This window comes from Ctenopharyngodon idella, chromosome 3, assembly GCF_019924925.1.
Source record: "Ctenopharyngodon idella isolate HZGC_01 chromosome 3, HZGC01, whole genome shotgun sequence".
Lineage (NCBI taxonomy): Eukaryota > Metazoa > Chordata > Actinopteri > Cypriniformes > Xenocyprididae > Ctenopharyngodon > Ctenopharyngodon idella.
Window position 1 is genome coordinate 14993089 of NC_067222.1, and position 27212 is coordinate 15020300.

A 27212-nucleotide genomic window follows, 5' to 3' on the forward strand; every position below is an offset into this window, starting at 1 on the left:
CTACACCTCATGTGTGTTTCACTGATGAAACTGTGTTGAACTCCAGTCTGTGTTTCTAAGAGTAAAAATCCACTCAAATGACATGAAATAAGAGTGTGTGGAATTGAGTTTGTGTGAAGAAACGGTTCTGAATGTTTGATTTGTGATCAGATAATGACTGTACTGCAGTTCAATAATGATCAGGAATAATGAGGAGGATTGTGACTGATAAAGTTGATCAAACAATCCTGCAGACAGAAGCAACACAGTCTGTGTGAAGAACAGTTTCAGAACAGACAACAGCATATGAAAGAAGACTGTCTGAAGCTGCTTCATTGAGGAACCAGATCTGTCTAAAACACCAGAAACCAGAAATTAATCTGCAACTGCCTGTATTTACAGTTGACTTCATGAAAAAAAAAGTCTTATAGCTTTTATAAAATAGTTACAGACACATTTTAATGATTTAACTCTGTACATTAATTCCACTAGAAGGTCTTGTTCCTGACATATCAGTGTGTTGATTTCTACATCAGTATATATCTGCTATGGCAGCAGTGCAGTGATATGATGAACAGGTCAGAGTTTCTCCATCATTAATATAACACAACTGGAACACTTTTATAATCATATTTTGACACAAGGTCTGTCATATACACTGCTGCTGTTTCACTGAAAGACTTTGTGTTACTCACCAAAGACCATAATCCTGAAGAGTCTGAATGTTGAATAAGCACTGGTCTTGATCTCTAGTTTATATAATCCAGAGTGTTCAGGTCTGGTTTGTTGAATGAAGAGAGATCCAGTCTGAGGGTCCAGCGTCATTTGGTCTCTGAATTCATCAGACCATTGAGGTTTCTCACGGTTCTCTCCAGTCATTTCAGCTATGAGTTTCTCTTCAAACTTCCACTGTATTTTATCATCCTTCTGTATTTCAGTATCATAGTTCAGAGTGACAGGACGTCCCTTCAGCACTGATTTATTCACTTGTCCTGCAGCAGCACAGAAACGGAGAAATATAGATCAGAAATCAGAACCAGAAAACTAACAACATCAGAAATGTGCAAAATCAACACTGATCATTTGCTCTACATCTGTCACCTGCTCTGTCATTGGTCAGTAAACCACTCACACAAAACTCCACTGACACTCAAACCACAAGAACATGTGAGTAGCCAAATAAATTTTACAATAAATATTTGGATTATCTGATAGCTCAGGAATATTCAAATATTGACCAAAAATCACCCAATTTGCAGCGTCACAGTGTGTCAATGGACATGATTTGTTTTAGGCTATCTGTTTATTAATGGTTACTTTGGACATTATCTATATTGTTTATGGCATGTTCAGGCAAGATAAACGATTTATAGAAACTGTTAGATAGGTGTGTCGACTGCTCACCGTGCCGACAGGTAACTGACATACAGTGGAGCTCAAATGTTAACATACCCCTTGCAGAATATGCAAAAATGTTAATCGTTTTAACATCATGAAAATTGCATGTTTTTTTATTTAGTACTTAATAAACTATTTCACATAACGGATGTTTACATAAAGTCCACAAGACGAAAAAAAAGAAAAAAGAAGAATTTATAAAAATGATCCAGTTCAAAACATGTCAGATTTTGTTGCTGATTTGAAATATATTATTTAATTGTGAGTTCACCAAGCAGTTTTTGAGATTTCAGGATAGGACCTGGTCTTGGATGCCTGAAATAGCTGCTCTGAGGTGCTACAAATATGGCCGCCAAGTGAACAGAATTTCCTAGAAAGGTACTTTGTTGTGACTCACAAGCTGTTTGAGACTGAGAAGCGTCTTGTGCGCTCCATGGGAAGTCCGGTTCTTTTCCGCTAACCGGTTCTTTCGGACAGTTCATTTCAATGAACCAGTTCCAAAAAACGGTTAACCGAAACGAACGAATAAATGAACCGGTACAAAAAAAAAAAAAAAAACACCGGTTATCTTACATCATCACGTAATGACGTCATTACATGTGAATGAAAATACACTCAAACACATTCAAATAAAGTGATTTGTAATCATAACTTCAGTTAAATAATAATCGTCATAATCTTGAATAAGTTTCTTACATTTCTGTTTTGCAAAAGCATTAAGTATAGTAAGTGTGCTGAGCTGAGAACTGCTGCAACCTGAATGCAGTCGACAAAACTAAAAAAGTCGAAGCATGTAGCCTATATGTTTAACAGCATACGTTTATACGGTTTTGATTATAAACATTTTAAACACCACAGCAAAAGTTACGTCAAGATTTATTTCAACTTAAAAATGAAATAAGCTGTTCCTGAAAATTTAATGCATTATTGATAAAACAAATATTTGGTTTGACAGTTTTACAATCCATTCATTGTGTTTCCAATCTTTACAGTAATACGACAGTAACTGTGTGACATGTTTCCAACATGTTATATTTTGTTACACTTTCTGATCAAAAAAAAAAAAAAAATGCATTTCACCTTTCTGAAGAAATTACACGCATACTCAGCTCATCGGTTCTCAGTATGTCGAACATGTCTGAAAGAAGCAGCTCTCAGTTCTGTACTGGTGATTCGAGAGCCACTGTACCGTACACTACACGCTTGCTCAGTATCAGCTTCTCATCAGTTCTCTCAGCACAGCCCGTCTACGTTCACGCTGTGTGTTTGAGTTACTAGAGTAACATATAGTCCGATATATTGGTTTATTTAGAGTCAGAGGGACTGTCAGGAATGTCTGAAAGTGAGTAACTTTAGACAATTGTGGATCAGTGCTGACTTGAGACGCGAACCGTTTCGAACGATCCAGTCCGATTTGGTGAACTGGTTCCTCCGGTTCACTTAAAACAACCGGTTTAAAAGAACGATTCGTTCACGAACCGGACATCAGTGTGCGCGTTTTTGGTGTGAATGCAAAACTTGCAGGAATAACTAAAATTATGCGCGATAACCCGGGTTGCGTCAACAGACGATGATCGTGTATCGATGATAGCCAGAGATATTGTCAAAAGCATAAAATCTTGGCAATATTAAGAGGATTTGGTATTTCTGATTAATGTAGGCCTGTTACATTCTTCTAGTCTTATTATTACTATTAGGTTATGCTTATTTTATTATTAAATTAATATTATAATAAATTTGCTCCGCAATAATATCATAGTGCATCACTATATGACTGACGTGCTGTGAGGATAATAACAGATTAGGCTATTAGCCATCTTTGAAATTTTTTTTTTTTTTTTAATTAGGTCTAATACACAATGAATTATAGGCCTATAATTAAAATTATTAAGAATGTAGGCTATATTTCCTAACACTGCAGTCATCAATGAAAATTAAGAGCATCTTTACTTCAAGCGCCGACTTTAAAAAAAAAAAAACCTGTTTAACACAAAATACTATTATTCTCATTTGTTTCACTAGCCTATACAGCCACAAGAGAAATGATGGAATAAATTAAGACAGTTATATACCGTAATAACAGTAACTGTCTTAATTTATTTCATCATTTCTCTTGTCAGCATATTAGGCCTATGTTGAAATTAATCTCTTTAATGCTGCATCAGACAGATCCGTCACTTTTTACTTTCACTTTCTGTAGTGAATACTGACCGAGGTTATGACTTTTTCACCAGCATAACTCTTGCGCAAAGTTTGCTTGTTGCTTCTTGTCTGATATCCACTGGCTCCCCTTCTTGTTTTAAAACAACCCAATGCAGGCGACCCAGTCAGCGGTCATCAGCGCTAGTTCTTTGGTGTCAGTGTCCCTACCCTAATGCTGCTCAGAGGTGACACAGACCTATCCATTTTCACAGCCTGCATCTGAACAGACATTATCTACTGTAGGCTTTTGAGCTGAAGTGTGTTTTTACACAGAAATTATTTATTTTACATATTTACTAAATTAGAATTAATTGAATGCGAAAAATAAATAACTGTTATTTCATGTTATGACCAAACAAAATGTTTGTATTTGTTTTTATATGATACATTTTATAAAAATATTATCAATTTCTATCAATTTCCCAAAATTTCTAATTCTCATAAATTCCCATCAATTCCTGTTAAGATTTTTATTGCAGCAACTGTTATGTGTTATTTATTTCAGTGTCACATGATCCTTCAGAAATCATTCTAATATGCTGATTTGACACTCAGTTATTATCATTGTTGGAAACAGTTCTGCTGCTGAATATATTTTTGGAAACTGTAATACTATTTTCAGGATTCACTGATTAATAAAAAGTTAAAAAGAACAGAATTTATTCAAAATAGAAATAATTTCTAACAATATCACTTTAATATCACTTTTTATCAATTTCACACATCCTTGCTGAATAAAAGTATTCATTTCTTTCAAAAAAAAAGAAAAAAAAAAATACTGACCCCAAGATTTTGAACGGTAGTGTATATTGTTACAAAAGATTTCTATTTTAAATAAATGCTGTTCTTTAAATTTGATAATTGAGTATCAAATTAGCATGTTAGAATGATTTCTGAATCATTCTGAATGATGAATAGTCAAAACGCATCAAGTTCACCTATGAAACATTCAACAACTAATTCCCTCTGTCATTGACGACAGGTAATCAGGTGGTCTGTTTGTGCCCAAATACCTTTTGTGTTGCTTTTTGAGAGCTTTAGTGAAGGGGAAAACAATCAGTGAATAATTACTCATATTTCTGTCTGTTTACACACAAACTATCACATGCCTTAAGACTTCCAATAAGCAAGTAAACGGGTCACATGACACTTTTAGACAGATGACGCTTCTTGTTTGACAAACATGAGCTCTAAAAACTATTGTGTAAAGTGCTCCTGTTTTCAATGACAAAGCTGGACTAATGATGAATTTATATTTATTTATAAACTATCCCTTTATAATGATAAATAAAAGAGATGATGTGGTATATTCATTGACTTATAAACATGAGTGTCATTTACTGTAGACATGCAAACTGTCTAAATGAATGAAGAGCTCAGGCAGCCCCGATAAAACTCAAAATGACAGAAAAAGGACAGCAGGATGATTTTAGACCAGTTTCTGCTAAATTGCTCAACCTTCGATAGCAAAAGAACAAAACTACATGAAATACATAATCAAAATATCTTAAATTCAGCATTTTAAACAGACAGAGATTCAGTAATTAGTATTAATGTAATTCAGCTCAATTTCTGTACAATCACACAAATCACTGATTACTGCACTAAATCAACCACAAGTAGAACTGCTAAAAAGGTAGAAATATTGATTGTGAAAAATCTTATTATACATTTAATCTGTACTGAACTCCAATAAAGCTCAATGTTTTTCCTCATACTATATCAGCTGTAATACTTACTCATTTGCTTTTGTAGTTCAGAGACTTTGTGACGATAGTAAAAAACACCAGCAGCTGCGGCGGCTGAAAATACCAGCAGCAGAACACCAACAATCCCTGCTACAGCACCTGGAGACAGACCTGGAACTGGAACAGATAAAGAGAGACAGACATTAGTGTGAATGAGTCTGATCTATAACAAACACTATAAACATCAGCACTGTATAACCTGAGTGAAGATCTGATACTGTAATGATAAAGAGTCATTAGTGTGAATGAGTCTGATCTATAACAAACACTATAAACATCAACACTATATAACCTGAGTGATAAAGAAAGTCATTATTTATCAGATCTACTGTATTTACAGGTGTCAGACAAGCTGTTTTAGATAATAAAAGTTCTGGGTGAGAAGTTATGAATTATTTTACAGCTGATAAACGATCATTACATTAATAGTCTTGAGTTACTCACCGCTGACAGTAACAGTGAATCTCTTGTGTAAAGTCTGATTGCTGCTGCTGATCTTCACTTTATAAACTCCAGAGTCTGTGATTCTGGAGTTTGTGATGGTCAGAGATCCGGTCTGATGATCCAGCTTCAGTCTGTCTCTGAATCTCTCATCAGGATCATTATATAATCTTAGACTCTTGGCCTCTAGATCATGTTTAGCTATGAGTTTTCCTTCATCTCCAAACCTCCACACTATCAGCTCATCTCCGTGTGTTTCAGTATCAGTCTGAAGAGTGACAGGATTTCCCTCCGTCTCTGATACACTCTTCATTTCACCTTTAAAAGCTTCAATAACAGCTGGAGACTCTGCATGAGACAGATTCACAGATATTAAACATTAAACAGTTACTGGCACTAGAATATTAACTTTAACACTCAATTAGTTTATCTCATGGTTACTACAGAAGGCATGTAGGAACCATATATTAATTAGTTTTTGCTATTTATTTATTTATTTATTTATTTATCTAATTTAAGTGCTGTATATAATTTTCCTTAAACATATTTCTTTATTTAAATGTATCTTTTATTTGTGTTGATTGAATCTGCTCCCTCTATAGGCAAAAGCTATTCTGTAAGATTGTTTTTGTAAGATTGTCAGGCTGCAGTTTAAATATCAGCTTAATTAATTTTAATTAATAAAAACAACAATAAACTTCAAAACATCTAATTATTCATAAATAAAAGTGTCCTCACCATAGACAGCAACTCTGAAATTCAAATAGGAGGTCCCAGATTTGTGGTTGATCTCTAGTTTATAAAGTCCAGAGTGTTTAGTCCTCATGTTTGTGATTGTCAGAGATCCAGTCGGATTCAGCTTCAGTCTGTCTCCGAACATCTCATTGAGACTGGGATATGAAATCTCATTTATAATGATTTGAGCAATGGCTGAATGTGAATCCTTAAACCTCCACTTCATCCGATTAATTCCCTGTATTTTAGTAAGATCAGGGTTTAGAGTGACTGAATCTCCCTCCATCACTGTCTTCACTTCATCTGTTCCAGCACTGAACACTCCTGCAGAACAAACACAAACAGTTTCTCAGAGATTAAACTCATATTACACTGCTGCTCATGCTACTGAACAGAGTTCAACAGAAATCCATCTTGACCTTATAAAACAGTGGCAGCTCGTCAGGGGAGGCACAGCCTACCCAAAATTGAGGAGAAAATAGGAGAAAGGATTGAAATGTTAATAAAATACCCAGTTATTCGTTTCATTTCATATCTCAGAATGTGTATTTTTGTTTGTAATTTCACCACTGTAACACCATAACATGTTACTGAAATCGTAAGCACCGCTGTTCTTTCACGAACGTGCTGAAGTCATTACAACTGCTAAGCGGATAGAGAAGGAGAGGAGGAGACATATGATCAGAGCTCGTCTTGTGTCTCAGTTGGTAAAAAAAATTTGCCAATAACCATCGAGTGTTTTACATTCAGCGCTTAGGAGAGTTGAGGAAAAATACATCGCAGAGGAGGCTAGCCTCACTTGGTACATCAACCAATCACCGTAAAGACGTAAGTTACATGAATAACGTGATATTAGTTTTGAACTGCTACCGCTGCGCAGATAATGTACAAGGTATCTTAATTATGGAGTAGTTATTTGATCGGCAACAAATTTATCATTCAAACAGTCTAGAAATTACAAATGAAGGAAGACTCCACACCGAAGTTGGATATATAGGCTCCTCTATATAGTCAGCTCCACTAAACACACAACGTGCTCTTTTAACAGAGACATAAGGAGGGATGGATGTTTGCTTCAAGTGATAGGCTACGTGAGTGAAATTATATTTGTATTCTCTTGCTGTATGTGTGTCATTTTCTTTAAGTGTGCAAAAAGCCCATTTAAACCATCTCCATATAAACAAATGGGACATGAGCCAAACGAAACAATCAAATTACATTTCAAATAATTTTTTTTATTATTTTTTATTTAATCACGCCGATATATGTTCAACTGTTCATTCGTTTTTTTTGTTGTTTTTTTTGTTTTTGTTTTTGTTTTAAACGGTTTGGTTTTAGTTAGCTATCTGAGAATACTTTAACACAGTGCACGAACGGAACGTCTGCTAATTCCCCAACTGTGTAAAAACATCTAATTTGGGTAAATTAAGCTGACTTTTAACATAAAAAAAAAAAATCCAAAGCTTGTAGTACATTAATATTTGTCAGACTGACTTACTACAGTTTTACCAGTATCTCCCTTACTGTATGTACAGTTACAGTACACACATTTTCCATGAAATAGTTACAGTAATTCACCAATGTGTGTAAAAAGAACCTTTAGAGGAATTGCTGAATTTTTTTCTAAAAATATTTACTGTACATACAGTAAGGGTGATATTGGCAACATTTCACCTGTAGTAAATCAGCCTCGTATCGAGGAAAGTACTACATCCTTTGGAACATGAAAAAAAAACTCCTTGGATAAGAAACGAGTCAATGAATGCATGTGTCACCGGATCCACAAATGCAGATCTTACTCATTGCACGCACAAATTCTGACCTACATTAATACAAAATCAAAGTCTTGTATTTACAACTATATACAGTGCCCTCCACTAATATTGGCACCTTTAGTAAATATGAGAAAAGGCGGCTGTGAAAATAAATCTGCATCATGGATTCTATCAAATACTAACAGATAAAAATCAAAACCTGACCGCTTCTGCTAGAAATCCAATAATGGGCCGTGGTTGGATGTTCCATCAGGACAATGATCCAAAACAAACATCAAAACCAACACAAAAATTTGTCACTGAGCACAAAATTAAGCTTCTGCCATGGCCGTCACCTGACCTGAACCCTAAAGAAAATGAGTGGAGTGAACTGAAGAGAAGAAGCACCAACATGGAGCTGGGAATCTGAGGGATCTGAAGAGATTCTGTATGAAGGAATGGTCTCTGATCTCTTGTCAGGTGTTCTCCAAACTCATCAGGCATTATAGAAGACGACTCAGAGCTGTTATCTTGGGGAAAGGAGGCTGCAAAAATTGCATGCCAATAATTGTGGCCTACGTGAACTAGAGGAAAAACATTATTTCATAATGAGTTTTTTTCCCCCATTTTCAATTGTTGTCCTTCAATGAAAGATTAGAATTTTGTGAATTTTTTTTAACAAAAGATCAAAAGGATAAACAATGAAGATTTATTTTCACAGCCGCCTTTGCTCATATTTACCAAGTGCCAATATTAGTAAAGGTCACTGAATGTATTTATGTCTCTATTTGTTACAAAAAGCTGCACATTCACATAAATCTGTATTTTGCACACAAAATTTGTAAAGTATTAGTTTAAATGTAGTAATTCACATTTGGTAGCCTAGTTGTGAACACATTAATAATTTGCACCAGGCTTATTCATTGGTAGTTGTTTGTGTGTGGGACGTGAAATGCTTGAAAACCCTGAAAATCCAAATGAATCAAATAAGTTAAACTCAGAAAAGGCATCAATAAATGCACGCGCGTCACCTAATGAACAAATGCACATCTTCTTCATTGCATGCCCAAATTATGATACACTAATACAAAAGAAAACATTTTTATTCACACAAATGTCTCTGTACAAATTAGTGTTGTCAAAAATATCGATATTTCGATATGTATCGATACTGAAATATCTGAAACGATACCAATACTCCTTTCAGCAGTATCGATACCAGCTGCGCGTTCTTGCTCTCCTCTCTGAAAGCGAGTTGACATGCACCCACCTCCTCTCATTCAGTCGTCTCATTCACTCCGGTTAAATAGTGTTGGTGTGACCGGGTCTGAATTTTGGCGTGGAATTGCACATTCTACTCATTCCCACAGATTTTACGCTCACATCCGAAGCGCGCGCATAACAGGCCTTATACAGGTGCTGGTCATATAATTAGAATATCATCAAAAAGTTGATTTATTTCACTAATTCCATTCAAAAAGTGAAACTTGTATATTATATTCATTCATTACACACAGACTGATATATTTCAAATGTTAATTTCTTTTAATTTTGATGATTATAACTGACAACTAAGGAAAATCCCAAATTCAGTATCTCAGAAAATTAGAATATTGTGAAAAGGTTCAATATTGAAGACACCTGGTGCCACACTCTAATCAGCTAATTAACTCAAAACACCTGCAAAGGCCTTTAAATGGTCTCTCAGTCTAGTTCTGTAGGCTACACAATCATGGGGAAGACTGCTGACTTGACAGTTGTCCAAAAGACAACCATTGACACCTTGCAGAAGGAGGGCAAGACACAAAATGTCATTGCAAAAGAAGCTGGCTGTTTACAGAGCTCTGTGTCCAAGCACATTAATAGAGAGGCGAAGGGAAGGAAAAGATGTGGTAGAAAAAAAGTGTACAAGCAATAGGGATAACCGCACCCTGGAGAGGATTGTGAAACAAAACCCATTCAAAAATGTGGGGGAGATTCACAAAGAGTGGACTGCAGCTGGAGTCAGTGCTTCAAGAACCACTACGCACAGACGTATGCAAGACATGGGTTTCATTCCTTGTGTCAAGCCACTCTTGAGCAACAAACAGCGTCAGAAGCGTCTCGCCTGGGCTAAAGACAAAAAGGACTGGACTGCTGCGGAGTGGTCCAAAGTTATGTTCTCTGATGAAAGTAAATTTTGCATTTCCTTTGGAAATCAGGGTCCCAGAGTCTGGAGGAAGAGAGGAGAGGCACACAATCCACGTTGCTTGAAGTCCAGTGTAAAGTTTCCACAGTCAGTGATGGTTTGGGGTGCCATGTCATCTGCTGGTGTTGGTCCACTTTGTTTTCTGAGGTCCAAGGTCAACGCAGCCGTATACCAGGAAGTTTTAGAGCACTTCATGCTTCCTGCTGCTGACCAACTTTATGGAGATGCAGATTTCATTTTCCAACAGGACTTGGCACCTGCACACAGTGCCAAAGCTACTAGTACCTGGTTTAAGGACCATGGTATCCCTGTTCTTAATTGGCCAGTAAACTCACCTGACCTGAACCCCATAGAAAATCTATGGGCTATTGTGAAGAGGAAGATGCGATATGCCAGACCCAACAATGCAGAAGAGCTGAAGGCCACTATCAGAGCAACCTGGGCTCTTATAACACCTGAGCAGTGCCACAGACTGATCGACTCCATGCCACGCCGCATTGCTGCAGTAATTCAGGCAAAAGGAGCCCCAACTGAGTATTGAGTGCTGTACATGCTCATACTTTTCATGTTCATACTTTTCAGTTGGCCGAGATTTCTAAAAATCCTTTCTTTGTATTGGTCTTAAGTAATATTCTAATTTTCTGAGATACTGAATTTGGGATTTTCCTTAGTTGTCAGTTATAATCATCAAAATTAAAAGAAATAAACATTTGAAATATATCAGTCTGTGTGTAATGAATGAATATAATATACAAGTTTCACTTTTTGAATGGAATTAGTGAAATAAATCAACTTTTTGATGATATTCTAATTATATGACCAGCACCTGTACATAATAAAACCGAGTGCATAATAAAACCGCCTCTGACATACAAGTGCTAAAATGAGCTCTTTTTCGCGACTTATTAATGGTCAAACACGCTCAAAAAAAAAAAAAATCACTTACTGCTCTTGATTAACTTGTGTAAATTTAACTCATTAGTCTCTATTTAATTTTTACAATGAAGATTATCCAGTGTTACTTTAAATTTGATTACTTTGTTTCTTTATTCAGTTTCTTACCTCAAAAGGATAGGCTACTACTGGTAGACCTACTAGAAAAAATAAAACAGTCCGTTTCATTTAAATCTTTATTCTATTGTATTTATTTGTGCTATTAGTAATGTATTTGTTCTTATTACTGTTTACTTGTCTTATTTAAATTCAATTTACCATTTGAAATCAAGTTTCCTTGTGCTGTGTGTAAGACATTGCAACAAAATTACCCCATTGTGAAAACAAATACATTGAGTTAGCAAATGTGAGATAATTGTATTGGTAATTGATCAACATTTATATATGAAAAAGCTTAAAAGTTTTATCATATAAAGTGATCTCTTCAGAATTTTTACTTTTTTTTTTTTTATTTCCTAGACAGTCTATAGATGGACAAAAAAAGAAATAATGTTAAAAATATTTATATGACAGTATATGCTTTTTTTCCCGTGTTATCGAAAATGGTATTGAATATCGATACTTTTCAAGGTATCGTATCGAAGTTAGAAATTCCAGTATTGTGACAACGCTAGTACAAATTGCTGCAAATTCATTTAATTCTGAATTTTACACACACAAGTTAAAAGGCATTTGTTTGTGGATAGTAAAACATATCTGCAACATTTATCAAGTTCATGAATAATTGTGCGTGTATTCAGTGCCGTTTTTAACATCCTAGGGCGCAAACAGCTGAGAACAGCCCCACCAAGAGATTTTTTTTTTTATTTATACATTTAAGGCCCGAGCACCGATGGTGTGAGGACCCTATTGTAATTGCTCAGCCAATTATTCTTCTTCTCCAAAATGAATCAAATGGCAAAATGGCTCGATAACATCACCTACAAAATTTCAATTAAGTGCCCTTTGCGCCACGTTTCACGTACAGGTATGAAATTCGGTAGACACATGTAACAGCCCAATGCCTAGAAAAAAGCCCCTGGGTGCAAAATCTGTAAACCCAACAGGAAGTGAGATATTTTGAATTTTCTCTGCAAAATTTTGGCAGTTTTTGCCATTTCCAGACATTGTACTTTAATGAACTCCTCCTAGAGCTTTAATCAGATCAATGTAATATATGGTCAGTCTAATCTAAAGACCTTTGTGATGTTAAATTGCGAAGATCTTGAGTTTTCACTGAAAATTATAAACAGAATTATGATTGTTTGTTTGAAATGCGAAAACTAAGCAAATGGCTACTAATCGAGTCTAAATTTTTTGTTTAAAAGATCATTTAAAGGGATAGTTCACCCAAAAATGAAAATTATCCCATGATTCACTCACCCTCAAGCCATCCTAAGTGTATATGACAATCTTCTTTCAGACGAACACAATTCACAACCATTATAAGCCTTGGAGGACTAAGGATATTTTTAAATATATCTCGGATTGTGTTCGTCTGAAAGAAGTTTGTCATATACTCCTAGGATGGTTTGAGGGTAAGTAAATCATGGGATAATTTTCATTTTTGGGTGAACTATCCCTTTAAAGTAGCGATTAGCCAGTGGCAGCTGTGTTTATTTCCCTCCCTGCCCATCATCTCACCGTTATCTGAACTGCTTTATCTGTTTGTTTGTAATTAATTTAGTTTTACACAGCTTCGATTCAGCAAGAGAACACCTACGATTGAATAAAAGTGCAGGAGACAAGTGATTACAAATAGTTGAGGACAGCACGTACAAATTCACCTGGATGAATGTGATTAGTTAAAAAAGGGAGAGTCGAAGTCCCGCAGAGTTATCTTCAACAATGGCAAATAAAATAAATAAAATAAATGAAAAATAAAAACTCCCCTGCCCCGTATATCTACCTAGTAACCCTTAAAACCTAGTTTAGCTTGTTGAGATTTAATCTGAAGCAAAACTCTGCAGGACTGTTTTTCCAGGTCCATGTTGTCCACCCCAGCCTCTACTGTTTCCGGTGTCAGAGTGAAACCGAAAGTGGTAAAGATAAACAGAAATCATGAACTTACCGCACATTAGTAGAACAATCTGAAATAATTTGAAATTGTTCTTCATTCTGTCGAAGATTCCAGCAAAATCTGATTTCGATGAATATCATTAATCTCGATGTTGTTTCTGAACCACACCCTCCCGACCGACAGCGATGAGTGTGAACAAAACCCGCTAAATACCTAAAGAGAGATCTTAATACCGACTGTAACTGATTAATACATTTTCATTATAGTTTATATGCTGCTAAAGAAGAAGAACTTTAACGTTTCCAAATCTGAAAGACTGTAGAGAAGCGCAGAAACCTGTAATGGCGGAGATTATAACGGTTCTCTTTTTCTTTCTTTGCAGCAGATCGCAAACTAGAATAGAGCATTACTGCCATCTGCTGTTTGAATGAACCAGACTATTTTTTTCTCTTGCTCAAGCTCAGTTTTGAGATCTTGGACAACAGCCTACAATACAAAATATGCAGTAGGAAGTAAAGGTGTAGGCTAGTTTACAGAAGTAAAGAAAATGAAAATAAGAAAATACATGGTAAAAAATAAAGGCAGGAAGAAATAAAGAAATCAATCGATCAGTCACAGTATTCTACCAACTTGATGCAACAATCTTTAAGTATTAATAATCACAGAAGAGGTATTTTACATTTGGAATAATAACAAATGAATAATTTTATATTTTTCGTCATGTTTATTTTTGTGGGCGTTGACTTTCAATGATAAGAACATGCAACAAACTCGATTTTCTATTGAATTACTTAAACTCATTTTAGTAAATGTCTGGAGTGGTTTGAAACCTCAGACAGTTAATCTCATTCATGATAGGAATGTATTATTATTATTTGTAATTTTCAAAAGAGTGCAGATCGTAATTTTGTGATTTGATAAAAAAAAAATGTAATTATTTAATAAATTATTACATATTTTTATTTATCAAATCACAAAATTACGATCTGCACTCTTTTGAAAATTACAAATAATAATAATAATACATTCCTATCATGAATGAGATTTTATATATATATAGAGAGAGAGAGAGAGAGAGAGAGAGAGAGAGAGAGAAGTATTAATATTAATATATTTAAATTAATTGGTGGTACGTTATGAGTGTGCCAGACAGAGACTGATGTGTGTAATAGTAAGACACAAAAGACTTATAATTAACAAAAATTACAAAAAAAAGACAATAAAAAAATTAAAAAGACAATAATCAGTCTCTATTTAAAGTAACATCTATTGATACATTCCTATCATGAATACTATTTTCCGTTTATAATTAAGAAAAGCATCATGCATCCACACTAATTTTAAGTAGTTTAATTACTTTTCCTTAGTTATGGGGACTTTTATTTTGTAGTTTGTAGTAGCAGGTTGCGATGAAATCAAAGGCGGATAATTTTCGTTTGCTTTTAAGTGAAAATAGACATCAACATCTTTTTCATCCATTTTAGTTAGGCTAAATGAACACACGTAGGCTATATTATAATTTTAAATATTTATAAAGATCTCGCTGTTAGACTGTTTGGAAATTCACACATGAACATAAAAACATGATATCACAGCTTATTCTGATGTTTTAGAAGAGAACAGAACTGAACTGTTTAGACCAATGAGGATTAAGCTGTGTCGTCATCAAGTGGTTTCTCAAAGTAGAAGTTGATTCACTCCTCCACTTCACAACAGACCTGCAGCACCAGCTGTCCCTTCAGCTCTTCTGTCGCTGTTGACCACATCTTCAACCTTTATGATCACATTTATGGCTTTTTGTGTTTAAATGTAGCATTTAGGAACTTGGGAAATTAGGAACTTGTAATTTGAAACCATTCACCGAAATGCCAAAAAATATAAATGACATGGACATGTTTATATTCATCTGTTTGTGCTTATGGAGTCTGAATGGTAAGTAAATGTATACCTTAATTTCTGTTTATAGGCTATTATCATTTGTCCACATACAATCCATCATGTTATTTCAGTAATTTTCACGTTTTGTCATTGAACTCAATTATCTTTGTTCATGATGTTATTTTGCCATTTTTCTCATTCATTGACATCAAAGGTTTAAACTGTTACACATTATTGAATTATACATTGAAATTAGTGAACAGCGGTTCTGCAGATTTTTGTTTATTTATTATTATTATTATTATTATTATTATTTCAAATGAACAAAAACTCCAAATGTGGTGTTTGTGTTTGTGTTCAGGTGTGTTTGTTGCTGATGCAGTGAAGTCAGAGTCAGTGACTGAGGGAGAATCAGTCTCTCTGAACTCTAGTGTCACTCAAATACAGACACATGAAGAGATCGAGTGGAAGTTTGGTGACATTCTCATAGCTACAGTAATTAACAACAAGAGCGTGTTTTATGATATTGATGATGAGAGATTCAGAGACAGACTGAAACTGGATCAGACTGGATCTCTGACCATCATCAACAGCAGAACCACAGACTCTGGACTTTATACAGTCTCCAGCAGCAGCAGAGACACGATCAACACCATCAATCTCACTGTCTATGGTGAGGAGAGAATTACTGTCTGTTTGATTTATTAATTATAATTAAATTGTATAATATTTATCTGCTTCAATTTTTAATATCAACAAACTGGAAAAGATCACAGTGATTTCTACTGAATCTGATTTATTCTGTCATGTTTTCAGCTCGTCTGCCTGTTCCTGTCATCAGCAGTAACTCTTCACAAAATTCTTCATCATCATCATGTTCATTGGTGTGTTCAGCTGTGAATGTGAGTCATGTGACTCTCTCCTGGTTCAAAGGAAACAGTGTATTCTCCAGCATCAGAGTGTCTGATCTCAGCAGCCGGTCTGATCTTCTTCTCCATCTGGAGTGTGTGGATGATTCCTACAGCTGTGTGCTGAACAATCCCATCAGAAACCAGACTCAACACCTCAACAACACTCAACTCTGTCACACATGTGCTGCAGGTACTTCACTGATGATATCTGGTGTTTCTGTATATTTTCACAAACTAAATATTTCTATTTTAACATTGCTCATTTCTTTTCTCAGAGGACAGTATCCACTGTTGTGGCTTTACTGAAGCTGTGATCCGATTGGCTCTCTCTGCTCTGGTGGGCGTGGCTACTGTGGTTGTTCTGGTTTATGACATCAGATCCAGAAGTCTTCAACAGAAGAAGAGCGTCCAGAAATATCCAACAAACTCTGATTAATCAGATACTCAGGAAGGTAGAGATGTTCTTGAACAACTTTAGATGTGATATAACAAGACATATCATTTTAACAATCATTATTATTTTGTTCAGAATCTAACCTCTCATTTTTAGTTTACTCCTTTTCTAATTTTCACATCAGTTGTGCTTGTTTGTCACTTTTCACAATATAAATCATTTTAAACCAGATTTTCAAAGAATTTGCCTTAAAATATACACTGTGACAAATCAGATAGCGATTTACTGCACTGTAAAAAGTAATACGCTATATCTACTCCATAAAAGTTTGGCAACAGATTACAAGCAATATTATTAATTAAATTCAACAAATAGAATTTAGTTGGAATTAATCAAATTAATTCCTTAAATGTCAACCATTTAAAATGAGCAAAATTTAAACAAAAATATCTGAATAACAGACAGCATTGAAGACACCTGATGATAACAAGCAGAATCACTGAAGGAAAGACAAACACAAGAATTAACAGAGGTTTAGATGTTGATGTTGATTTTATTGAAAATGTTTAGTCACCGTTATGGTGATCAGTGTTTCATTTAGTTGGGCAGTTTGACTATTTGCTTTTTATGTCAGTTTGTGGTTTTTGTAATGGTGCTAATTTTACACATTTTAAATGGTTGACTTTTAAGGAATTCATTTGATTAATTCTAACTCAATTCTTATATGTTGAATTTAATTAATAGTATTGCTTGTAATCTGTTGCCACAATTTGATTGAGTCGATAGAGCGTATTACTTTTTACAGTGTGTGTGTGTATGTATATATATATATATATATATATATATATATATATATATATATATATATATAATATTATAAATTATAATTATATTTTTATTATACTCTAATAAATTATAAATTTATTAGACTACCTGTTATAATAAAGAGAAAACAAATATTTTAGGAATCAGTCAAAAACTTGTTTAAAACTAAAAATGTTATAGTCATTTATTAGGCAATAAATAGTCTTTATTGACACATAATAACCAACAAATGTAATATTTTGTATGTCCTCCTCTGGCCTTGATAACAGCTTGTGTTCTTGCTGGCTTGTTTTCACGTACTTTTACACAGTCTCTGTTGTTATGGACTGTAATTGGACATCTGAATAATAAAAAAGTAATAAAAATATAAAGTGATTTCCCGCTCAATGAGATAATGATCTTGAAAACTGTTATCTAAATAAAAGCATTAATAAGATTATTATTTGTGTTTGCTGACAGATTGTTGGGGTTATGATATGTTTTTAAATTCCCTGATGCTTTATTAGTTTATTGGAGTATGAATGAATATAGTGATATGTCTGTCCCCATTTCACTGTTATATTTATGACAACAGAAAATACCATGATATTGATCAAACTTTTGTTGTAAGCCATGATTAATGGACAGCTCACTTCATTTAACTTGAATTTTTTTATATTGGTAAATGTAATGTTTTTTTTGTTTTTGTTTTTTTCCTGTTGGTTTTCTTCTCTTGTTTTTATGCTTTGTTTCTTTAATCTCTCATGTGGTGAAGTTTTTAATAATAATAATAATAATAATAATTTTTTTTTAGTGTGAACAGACAGACTTTAATAAGTGGAAATCCTTCATGGCTTGTGTTTCGTTTTATGCAGTGCTCTGTTGGGGGTGTAGTATCACCGTTGATGATAAAAATGGGATTAATAAATTGGTTAGAAAGGCTGGATCGGTTATTGGCCTTAATCCTGATTCACTTGAGGTAATTGTGGAAAAGAGAGCAAGGGCAAAATTAAAAATGATTTTGTCTTACAAAGGACATCCACTACACTGTATTTTTAGTGGACTTAAAAGTTCATTCAGTGGAAGATTAGTGATGCCTCAGTGCAATATTTAGGGCCGTTTATTCCAACTGCAGTTAGGTTTTTTTAATGAAGTTGTGTAACTTTTTTTTTTAAATGTTTAATTGTCTATCTATGTTTGTATTGTGTTATGTTGGCAAGTGAGTTTCCCCTTACAAGGATTAATAAAGTTTTCTAATCATTATCCTTTCTTTTGAATAGACAAGTCAATACTTATATTTGTTTATTTAGTTTTATGTCAGAAGAAATTGTTTTTAATTGTTATTTTGGGTCATGTGCACATTTAAAAAAAGATTTCTTCTTGTGAAATAAAACAATAAATCATTTAAAAGTTTTTCAGGATCTGCATGTGTCTTAAATGTAGCAATAGCTTGACAAGAAGGAGGAAGGATGATGGACGATGTGACGCCAGGACAGAGATTAGCAGAATTATATATAGCTGAACTATACGCTGTTTCCACAAACAAGTTCAAACTATTGCATTTTTCTTTAATACATTAATATACAAGTTATATATAAAGCCAACACAAACTTGCTTTTGAAAAGTGGGGCATGGTTAAAGCATAAATCATTTATTGTGCTTATTTTTTTATTTTTTAATCAATCATTGTAATTGTTCTTTTTTTAAATAAATTAGGCTAACATTAGATGCTCATGAAGAATCAGTTGCAGAACCAGCTGCAGATACATGAAGGAATTAGGCTATGTATACAAAATGCAAGAAAAAAAAAACCTTCTTTCTTCTTTCTGTTGGTAAAACATCCCGCTACCCATTTTCCCAGAGTCTATGTAAGGTACACTACTGGTCAAAAGTTTTTGGACTTTAATATCTTTTAATGTTTTAAGTCTCTTCTGCTCACCAAGACTTCATTTATTGATCCAAAATACAGCAAAAACAGTAATATTGTGAAATATTTTTACAATTTAATATAACTGTTTTCTATGTGAATATATATTAATTTATTCCTGTGATCAAAGCTGAATTTTCAGCATCATTACTCCAGTCTTCAGTGTCACATGATCCCTCAGAAATCATTCTAATATGATGATTTGATGATCAAGAAACATTTATGATTATTATCAATGTTGAAATCAGTTGTGTACTTTTTTTTTTTCAGGATTCTTTGATGAATAGAAAGTTCAAAAGAACAACATTTATCTGAAATATAAAGCTTTTTCAACATTACAAATGTCTATGCTGTCACTTTTGATCAATTTAATGCATCCTTGCTAAATGAAAGTATTATTTTCTTTCATTTCTTTCCATTTCATTTCTTCCATTTCTTTTTCATTTCTTTCATTTCATCAAGGAATCCTGAAAAAAAAAAAATTGAATTAGAATGATTTATTAGAATGATTTCTGAAGGATCATGTGACACTGAAGACTGGAGTAATGATGCTGAAAATTCAGCTTTACCAACACAGAAATAATTTGCATTTTAAAATATATTACAATAGAAATTTATTTAAAATTGTAAAAAATATTTCACAATATTACTGTTTTTACTGTATTTTTGATCAAATAGCAAAATGAAGCCTTGGTGTGCAGAAGAGACTTCTTTTAAAAACATTTAAAATCTTACCGTTCAAAAACTTTTGAGTCTGTCGCTTTGTCGTGACCAGGGTAGACAGTCTCAAGCTGTTGCAGCACTGTAGACATGGGGTTACTTTGTAAAAGTATTTACTAAAAAGGTCTATTATAGACGAAACCCATATAAGAGAAGCCACAGGCTGTAGAGCCTCTGAAGGGAAGTGCTCTAGAGGAGCTTATTATTCACTCTGAGCTTCACTACAGACCGACAGCACTGTCCTCTCCTGATCTTCTGTCACATTCTACCTTTATTAGACCATTTCTGCTGGGATTTCCTTTTCTAATCTAGCAGCTCTTTTTATTTGAAACCATTAATCAAAATTCAAAAAGAAAATATTTGACATGGGTGTATTCATCTGTTTGTGTTTATGGAGTCTGACTGGTAAGTATTTTATGGCTTCATTTCTGTGTTTATTATTATTTGCCCGCAAACAAACCATTCTGTTATTATCCATCTTTCGTTTTCATGTTTCAGACTAATATATAAATTTACTCATGATGTTATTTTTCTTATCCAATGATTGTTTCGAAGCATGGGCAGTGCTAACAGGTGCTTCAACACCCCCAAGAAAGACCAAAGCACCCCCATAGCACCCCCACAAAATTTTCAGTAATTATATACAGGTTGTGTGTTATATTTTATAAATAACTTAATAGGCTAATAAAAGTAACAAATGAAATAAAATAAAAACATTTGACTCATTACATGCAGGGCGTGATTTGCAACTACTGGCGCACTTTTAGTCATAGCATTTTATTTTAAAGTGGAGCGGTTCCTTGTGCCAAGAGCTGCCCCCGAATAAATATGTTTCTAGTAGTCGTTCATTTAGGCCATTCATCGCTTAGTCGCACGTTTATATTAAATTAATTAATATAATAATAGCTTACTAAACCATCCTTAACCTATCTAGCTATAGGCGTGAAACAGCACATTCCCCGCTCAAGCTCGCGCATAAATCTTGCTGCAAAGCACCGGCAAATGTAATGATTATGAATGTGTTGGGGGAAAAGAACACATTTGAAACTATTTAAAACACATTTAAACTATAGTGATTTCTGAGTCAGTGTCAGCTGCAAAGATTAAGTTGCCGACGCTGACAAAAAAAAAAAAAAAAAAGTTTGCTCGTGAGCCTCCTACCTAAGCGCGCTAATACTTTAGATTCCACACTCCGCATTAACACTAATTTACTTTTTGGACCATAATATAAAGATGCGTTTTATTGACTTGAACAAACTCCTCTCTATACTTGAGAGATCTTTGATCCCTGTCTCAGACATTTGAAGATAAGCAACTGTGGGGATGTCCGAAACAGCAGCTTGGCACATTTGGCCATAGAGAGCAAAGACTGGTTTGTGGGACTCGCGGGACCCAACGCAACAGAGTGCGGCGCGGGACAAGATTTGATGGGCGCGTACGGGCGACGCTCATGTGTGCGGGTTGCGGGAGAATAAAATGATTCGCGGGTCTCCCACAAAATAGGAAATATCTAAAAACTAATAAATTGTTATTCAACTACTGCACAAAAGCAACAAGAACAACTAATATGAAATAAAAACGATTTACAGTCGCAAGCATATGCGAGATTCTATTGTTTGCAGTGTTGAGCAATGTAGCCAATCACAGACATATCAGTTGATTTCTGAGACGCAATGGCCAATCAGAGGTGTTTGTTAGAATCCTCTCATCACTCAAAACGCCGGAGTTTTTATGTAGCGCTGAAATCTGCGCGTTCATGAATCCTATCATTATAACATAGACATTATGAAAGATTCATTGTTCATATATTCATTGTGTTATAACAGAGCTTTGTGAGATCGCGATGAACTGAGATGTCAGCTTTAGTCATTATAAAGGGAGCGCTCTTTGCGCGCATTCTGCCATACCAAACCATGCACGCAGCATGCTTTTCGGTTAAAACTAACTGTGGTTTGTGAATGTTGATGCTTTAATAACAAATATTTTATCGGGAGCGTTTATGCTGGGATGTTATGGCGACACATAACTTAATATTTAATGTAGCCTACATTTCATGGATGTACTGACAAAAATATATATAGGCTACTTTTAGGCCTATGCGGGATTTTGCGGGCGGGAGCGGGACAAAACATGAAAGTTGCGGGCGGAGCGGGACAAGGCTATCATGCGGGCGGGAACGGGACAGAAAAATCCGTCCCGCGAAGGTCTCTAGTTTGAGACTTTAATAGCAAGTATACCCCAGTCCTTTTTGTTGTATTGCCATTGACTGAAATTCCGAAATGCTTGTTCAAGTGAACATCTGCTTATTAAAAAGAAGAAGAAGGGGGAACTGACTGGTCTATGTGCTTGTTTAATTAAAATTTTGCTGAGTCAAATTCATGAATTGAAATGTTAAAAATCGAGTGGGTGAGTTTTCCTCATATTTTAATATTCATATAAAAAATAACACGTTTTTGCGCATAAAAATAACAAGTAATTGCCCAGCTCCCCCTGTCGATGATATAGCGCCCCCTCAGCACCTGCGTTCAAAATAGAGGTCTGCGCGGGACTGTTTTTTTGTCCCGCTCCCGCAATGGTTCTATTCCGCACGCACCCGCTCCCGCCTAAAATTCACTCTGTGTTCACCCGCTATCCGCATATAGTGATTTTCTTCCAGACCTGACGGGTCCCGCTAAAGATCGTTTCCAGAATCTCGCGTTTAAACTTCCCCTAAAGAAAGAGAGTGATTGGGGATAACAAATATAAAATGTTGCATATACAAGATTTGTATTTGTTATTTGTCTATGATGCTGTCAACACCCTAAAAATGTCACAAAGAATAATAGGCTAAATATCACAGAGAAAAATAGGCTAAATTAAATAGCCTACAACATGTCCCTCAAAACTATAGGCTAAGCCAAAAATAAGCTACATATAATGGAAAACTGTTGGCTTACTAGCTATACTGCAAAATGAAATCTTTTTTAACATCCACGCAAGAACAGAATGACGCTGACTGACGACTGTTTCAAATCCGATCACAAAGGTTGAATGTTCTCTGAAGGTGCACTCGCACAGACCTCTAATGCAAAGAACATATCTTGCCAGGTTTCTCAGGACAGGGAACTGGGGACTGCGTGAACGCCACCACTGCAGAAAGTTTTCACTTCAAGTTCAAGCACAGACGAGCTGATGTCAAAGCATCTCGGGAGCGACCGGGTTATTGTCAGACTGCCCGCTCCCGCCTAAAGTACACTAAAGTTAATCCGCAATCCGCCTTTCATTCAAAATTTAATCCCGCTCAGCAAGAAATCTTATGCTGACCTCTAGTTCAAAATTCTCTGGCACCGCCCCTGTTTCGAATTGAGAAAAACTCCAAATCCGGTGACTCTCCAGAGTGATTTGTGTTTGTGTTCAGGTGTGTTTGTTGCTGATGCAGTGAAGTCAGAGTCAGTGACTGAGGGAGAATCAGTCTCTCTGAACTCTAGTCTCACTCAAATACAGACACATGAAGAGATCGAGTGGAAGTTTGGTGACATTCTCATAGCTACAGTAATTAACAACAAGAGCGTGTTTTATGATATTGATGATGAGAGTTTCAGAGGCAGACTGAAACTGGATCAGACTGGATCTCTGACCATCATCAACAGCAGAACCACAGACTCTGGACTTTATACAGTCTACAGCAGCAGAGACACGATCAACACGATCAATCTCACTGTCTATGGTGAGGAGAGAATTACTATCCTGTTTGATGATTTGGGTGTTTCTTTAATGTTCAGTTTTGGCTATAGATTTAAAAAAAAAAAAAAAAAGCATATTAATAATGTTAAACCTGAATTAACATTGCTGACTTCTTTGTAAAGGCTAATTACATAGTATTTTATACAGCTGAATAACTTTTTTCAATAGTCCTGCAAATTTAATTACGGCTTAATTGTAAATGATGCATTATAAAAATATTCTCAAATGATTAACTTCAAATTTGCATGCTTAATCATGCTTACATCTCTTAATTCAACTCCAACTTTTCAGTGCCACTCTTATCTTTATTCTCTCACATTTTCCAGCTCGTCTGCCTGTTCCTGTCATCAGCAGAGACTGTTCTTCATCATCATCATCATCATGTTCATTGGTGTGTTCAGCTGTGAATGTGAGTCATGTGACTCTCTCCTGGTTCAAAGGAAACAGTTCATTGCCCAGCATCAGTGTGTCTGATCTCAGCATCAGTCTCTCTCTACCTCTGGAGGTGGAATATGAGGATCAAAACACCTACAGCTGTGTGCTGAACAATCCCATCAGAAACCAGACCAGACATCTCAACATCACTGAACTCTGTCACACATGTGCTGCAGGTACGACAGCGCTGATATATTTGTTCGTTTGCTGAACTGATCTTTGAAGTTCTGTAGTTCAGATATAGTGTTTGTTGAAGGTTAGATTGACAGATTCATTCACTTTAACCCTTCATTGTGTCTACTCTGTATCAAGGCGAATCCTCGTTGATCACTGGACTGATTTCTGCTGCTGCTGGATCTCTGTTGATTGTAGCTGCTGTCGGGATCTTCTGGATCTGCAGGAAGAAAACACACCAAGAGGGCAAGTATTCCCTACTGCTGAGATATCTGTACAAATACAAGTTTTTAAAGGAACAGTAAGTTTCCCTGCTAGAAGTCATGACTGTATGAGACCATATGAATGTCTGTCATCTAATGAACACAGTAGAAGATATTTTGAAAAATGTGGGAAACCAAACAGTTGGCAGTAGCTGTTGACTTCCATAGTGTGGGGAAAAATACTGTAGAAGTCAATGAATGTTTGGTTACCCACAATCTTTAAAATATCTTCTACTGTTTTCATCAGAAGAAGGAAATTCATACAAGCTTGGATCAACTGGAGGGTGAACAAATACTGACAGAATTTATTTATTTATTTATTTATTTATTGGCTAAACTATCCCTTTAATGCGATCTTGTATATAGGCCTAATTTCTGACGCATCTCATCCCAAACCTCCATTACTAATTCCAACATGTCATTTAAGAGCTAGTAATGGAGCCATCGATGTGCAGACTAATTTGGTTACTATTATACCTATTATACTATTATCATAGTAAAGTATACTAAGTAGTAAGTACCTTATCATAGTAAAACCATGTTTTTTTTTTGTTGTTGTTGTTGTTGTTGTTTGTTGCTGTTGTTTTTTTGGCACATTTGTATGACCAAAAAAAAAAAAAAAAAACAGTTAAACAATGGTTAATTTGTGGTTACCATCATTTAACTACATGATTCATGTTTTTTATTTATTTATTTATTTTTTTATTATTCATTATTAAAACCATGGTTCATACCTTACACTTCAACCAATCAGAATCAAGCATCCCACAGCCCTGTATTATAATATTAAAATAATGAAAATCAGTGCTGCAGAAAAAGCAACAATAATTCTTTATTTGTCATTTTTGTTGAAGCAGTTCAGAGCGGTGAAGAAATCACATACGCTGATCCCACGTTCTACAAACGAAGAGCACAGAAATCGGTATGAACTTTATTTCTGTGTATGTGTGTGTATTATTTGAGCAATACGTCTGATCTGATTTAGATGTGTATTTGTATGTATAAGTTAAAAATAAATGATAACTACATCTGTGGTGTGTTTTCTTACAGAGAGCTCAAGAGGAGGAGGATGTGGTGTACGCAGGAGTCGTCATGCGACACTGATAGAAATGTGCTCCTGTTGAGCCAGCTTTCTAAAACCCAAAGATCCAAAAATGGGAAAGGACGTGGATTACTATATTAGAGTGGTTATATTATTCTGTGTGAATATAATGATATATGTGTATTTTATGTCACAGGAATCACACACAAGTGATGTGATCTAGTTTACAGAAATCAGAAGTTAACCTGAAAATCTAACTCTCACACAAGTGTGGTGAAATCATTCAAAAAAGGAAATGACTGGTTTTATTCCAGGGCTCTGAGCAGTGCTCTTGTTGTGTGTATGTTTGTACTGTTTTCAGATTCTGTTCTGTTAATGTGTTCAGACAGTTTTGTATTTCTCTGCTGGAGCCTGTATGAACCTGATTGAGCGTCACCTCAGTGAACATGTTCTTTCACAGCTCTCTCTCTGTGATGTTTTAAAGTGTAAAATGTTTATATGCAAGTCGTTTATTTCAAAATCTTCATATTTTATTGCTTTGACACTTATACCTCTTTACGCCCTTTTTGTAGTGTATTGCTTCTTTTGCTCTGTATTTTGTTGTAAATACAAAATAAATAAATACATAAAACACACTGTTAAATGGTTCTAGGAAGATGCTGACCACTGAAGTGGGGAAAAAAATTGTAAAATTAAAAACTAAGAAGAAATATAGCTGCAAGCAGCAATTACTGGGGAACAAATAAACGTTTTCTTTAACAAGCATGTAACCACTCGGATCATAAAAGGAAAAGACCGTTTTGAGCCAACACAAGCAATTTACTAGGAAATATATAGGCTATATGTTTTAATGCTATTTAACATTTATGGAGGTTGAGCCAAAAGCGTAGGACAAGTTTGTGAAAGACTTGAAATATGTGAAATAATCTCCAATATTTAATGAACAATTTGATTGACAGAGGCAAAGTTGCTCAGAATGATTTCTACCATGTGGTATGAATGTTGTGCGAAATTGTGTGATATACACTGAACAAAATTATAAACCCAACACTTTTGTTTTTGCCCCCATTTTTCAAAGATCAAAGAACTAATACTTTTTCTATGTACACAAAAGGCCTATTTCTCTCAAATATTGTTCACAGATGTGTCTAAATCTGTGTTAGTTAGCACTTCTTCTTTTGCCGAGATAATCCATCCACCTCACAGGTGTTTCATATCAAGGTGCTGATTAGACAGCATGATTATTGCACAGGTGTGCCTTAGGCTGGCCACAATAAAAGGCCACTCTAAAATGTGCAGTTTTATCACACAGCACAATGCCACAAATGTCGCAAGTTTTGAAGGAGCGTGCAATTGGCATGCTGACTGCAGGAATGTCCACCAGAGCTCTTGCTCGTGAATTGAATGTATATTTCTCTACCATAAGCCGTCTCCAAAGGTGTTTCAGAGAATTTAGCAGTACATCCAACCGGCCTCACAACCGCAGACCACGTGTAACCACACCAGCCCAGGACCTCCACATCCAGCATCTTCACCTCCAAGA

At 35.1% G+C, this 27212-nt stretch overlaps 3 protein-coding genes across 20 annotated transcripts in view; 2 read left to right on the forward strand and 1 right to left on the reverse strand.

Moving 5' to 3' along the window:
• Nucleotides 1–26304, forward strand: part of LOC127508065 (SLAM family member 5-like) — a 45619-nt gene extending 19315 nt beyond the window's left edge. The window contains exons 1-6 of one of the 4 annotated variants that reach the window (XM_051885657.1): nucleotides 14967–15330; nucleotides 15638–15949; nucleotides 24082–24366; nucleotides 24503–24610; nucleotides 25485–25549; nucleotides 25678–26304. In XM_051885657.1, coding sequence (XP_051741617.1) covers nucleotides 15264–15330; nucleotides 15638–15949; nucleotides 24082–24366; nucleotides 24503–24610; nucleotides 25485–25549; nucleotides 25678–25731 — 891 coding nt within the window. In that variant the 5' untranslated portion in view covers nucleotides 14967–15263 and the 3' untranslated portion in view covers nucleotides 25732–26304. Of the gene's footprint in view, nucleotides 1–14966; nucleotides 15331–15637; nucleotides 15950–20300; nucleotides 20438–23429; nucleotides 23739–24081; nucleotides 24367–24502; nucleotides 24611–25484; nucleotides 25550–25677 lie in introns of those variants that run through there. The other 3 variants (XM_051885658.1, XM_051885660.1, XM_051885659.1) reach the window with 3 other exon arrangements.
• The window catches only part of LOC127508063 (uncharacterized), a 292618-nt gene that overhangs the window by 35279 nt on the left and 230127 nt on the right, over nucleotides 1–27212 (forward strand). The gene's annotated exons all lie outside the window — the stretch shown is intronic.
• Nucleotides 1–27212, reverse strand: part of LOC127508050 (uncharacterized) — a 383187-nt gene that overhangs the window by 14347 nt on the left and 341628 nt on the right. For 3 of the 15 annotated variants that reach the window (XM_051885613.1, XM_051885603.1, XM_051885597.1), the window contains one exon: nucleotides 675–971. The exons of the other annotated variants lie outside the window; for them this stretch is intronic. In XM_051885613.1, coding sequence (XP_051741573.1) covers nucleotides 675–971 — 297 coding nt within the window. The remainder of the gene's footprint in view (nucleotides 1–674; nucleotides 972–27212) is intronic. 15 annotated transcript variants of the gene reach the window in all.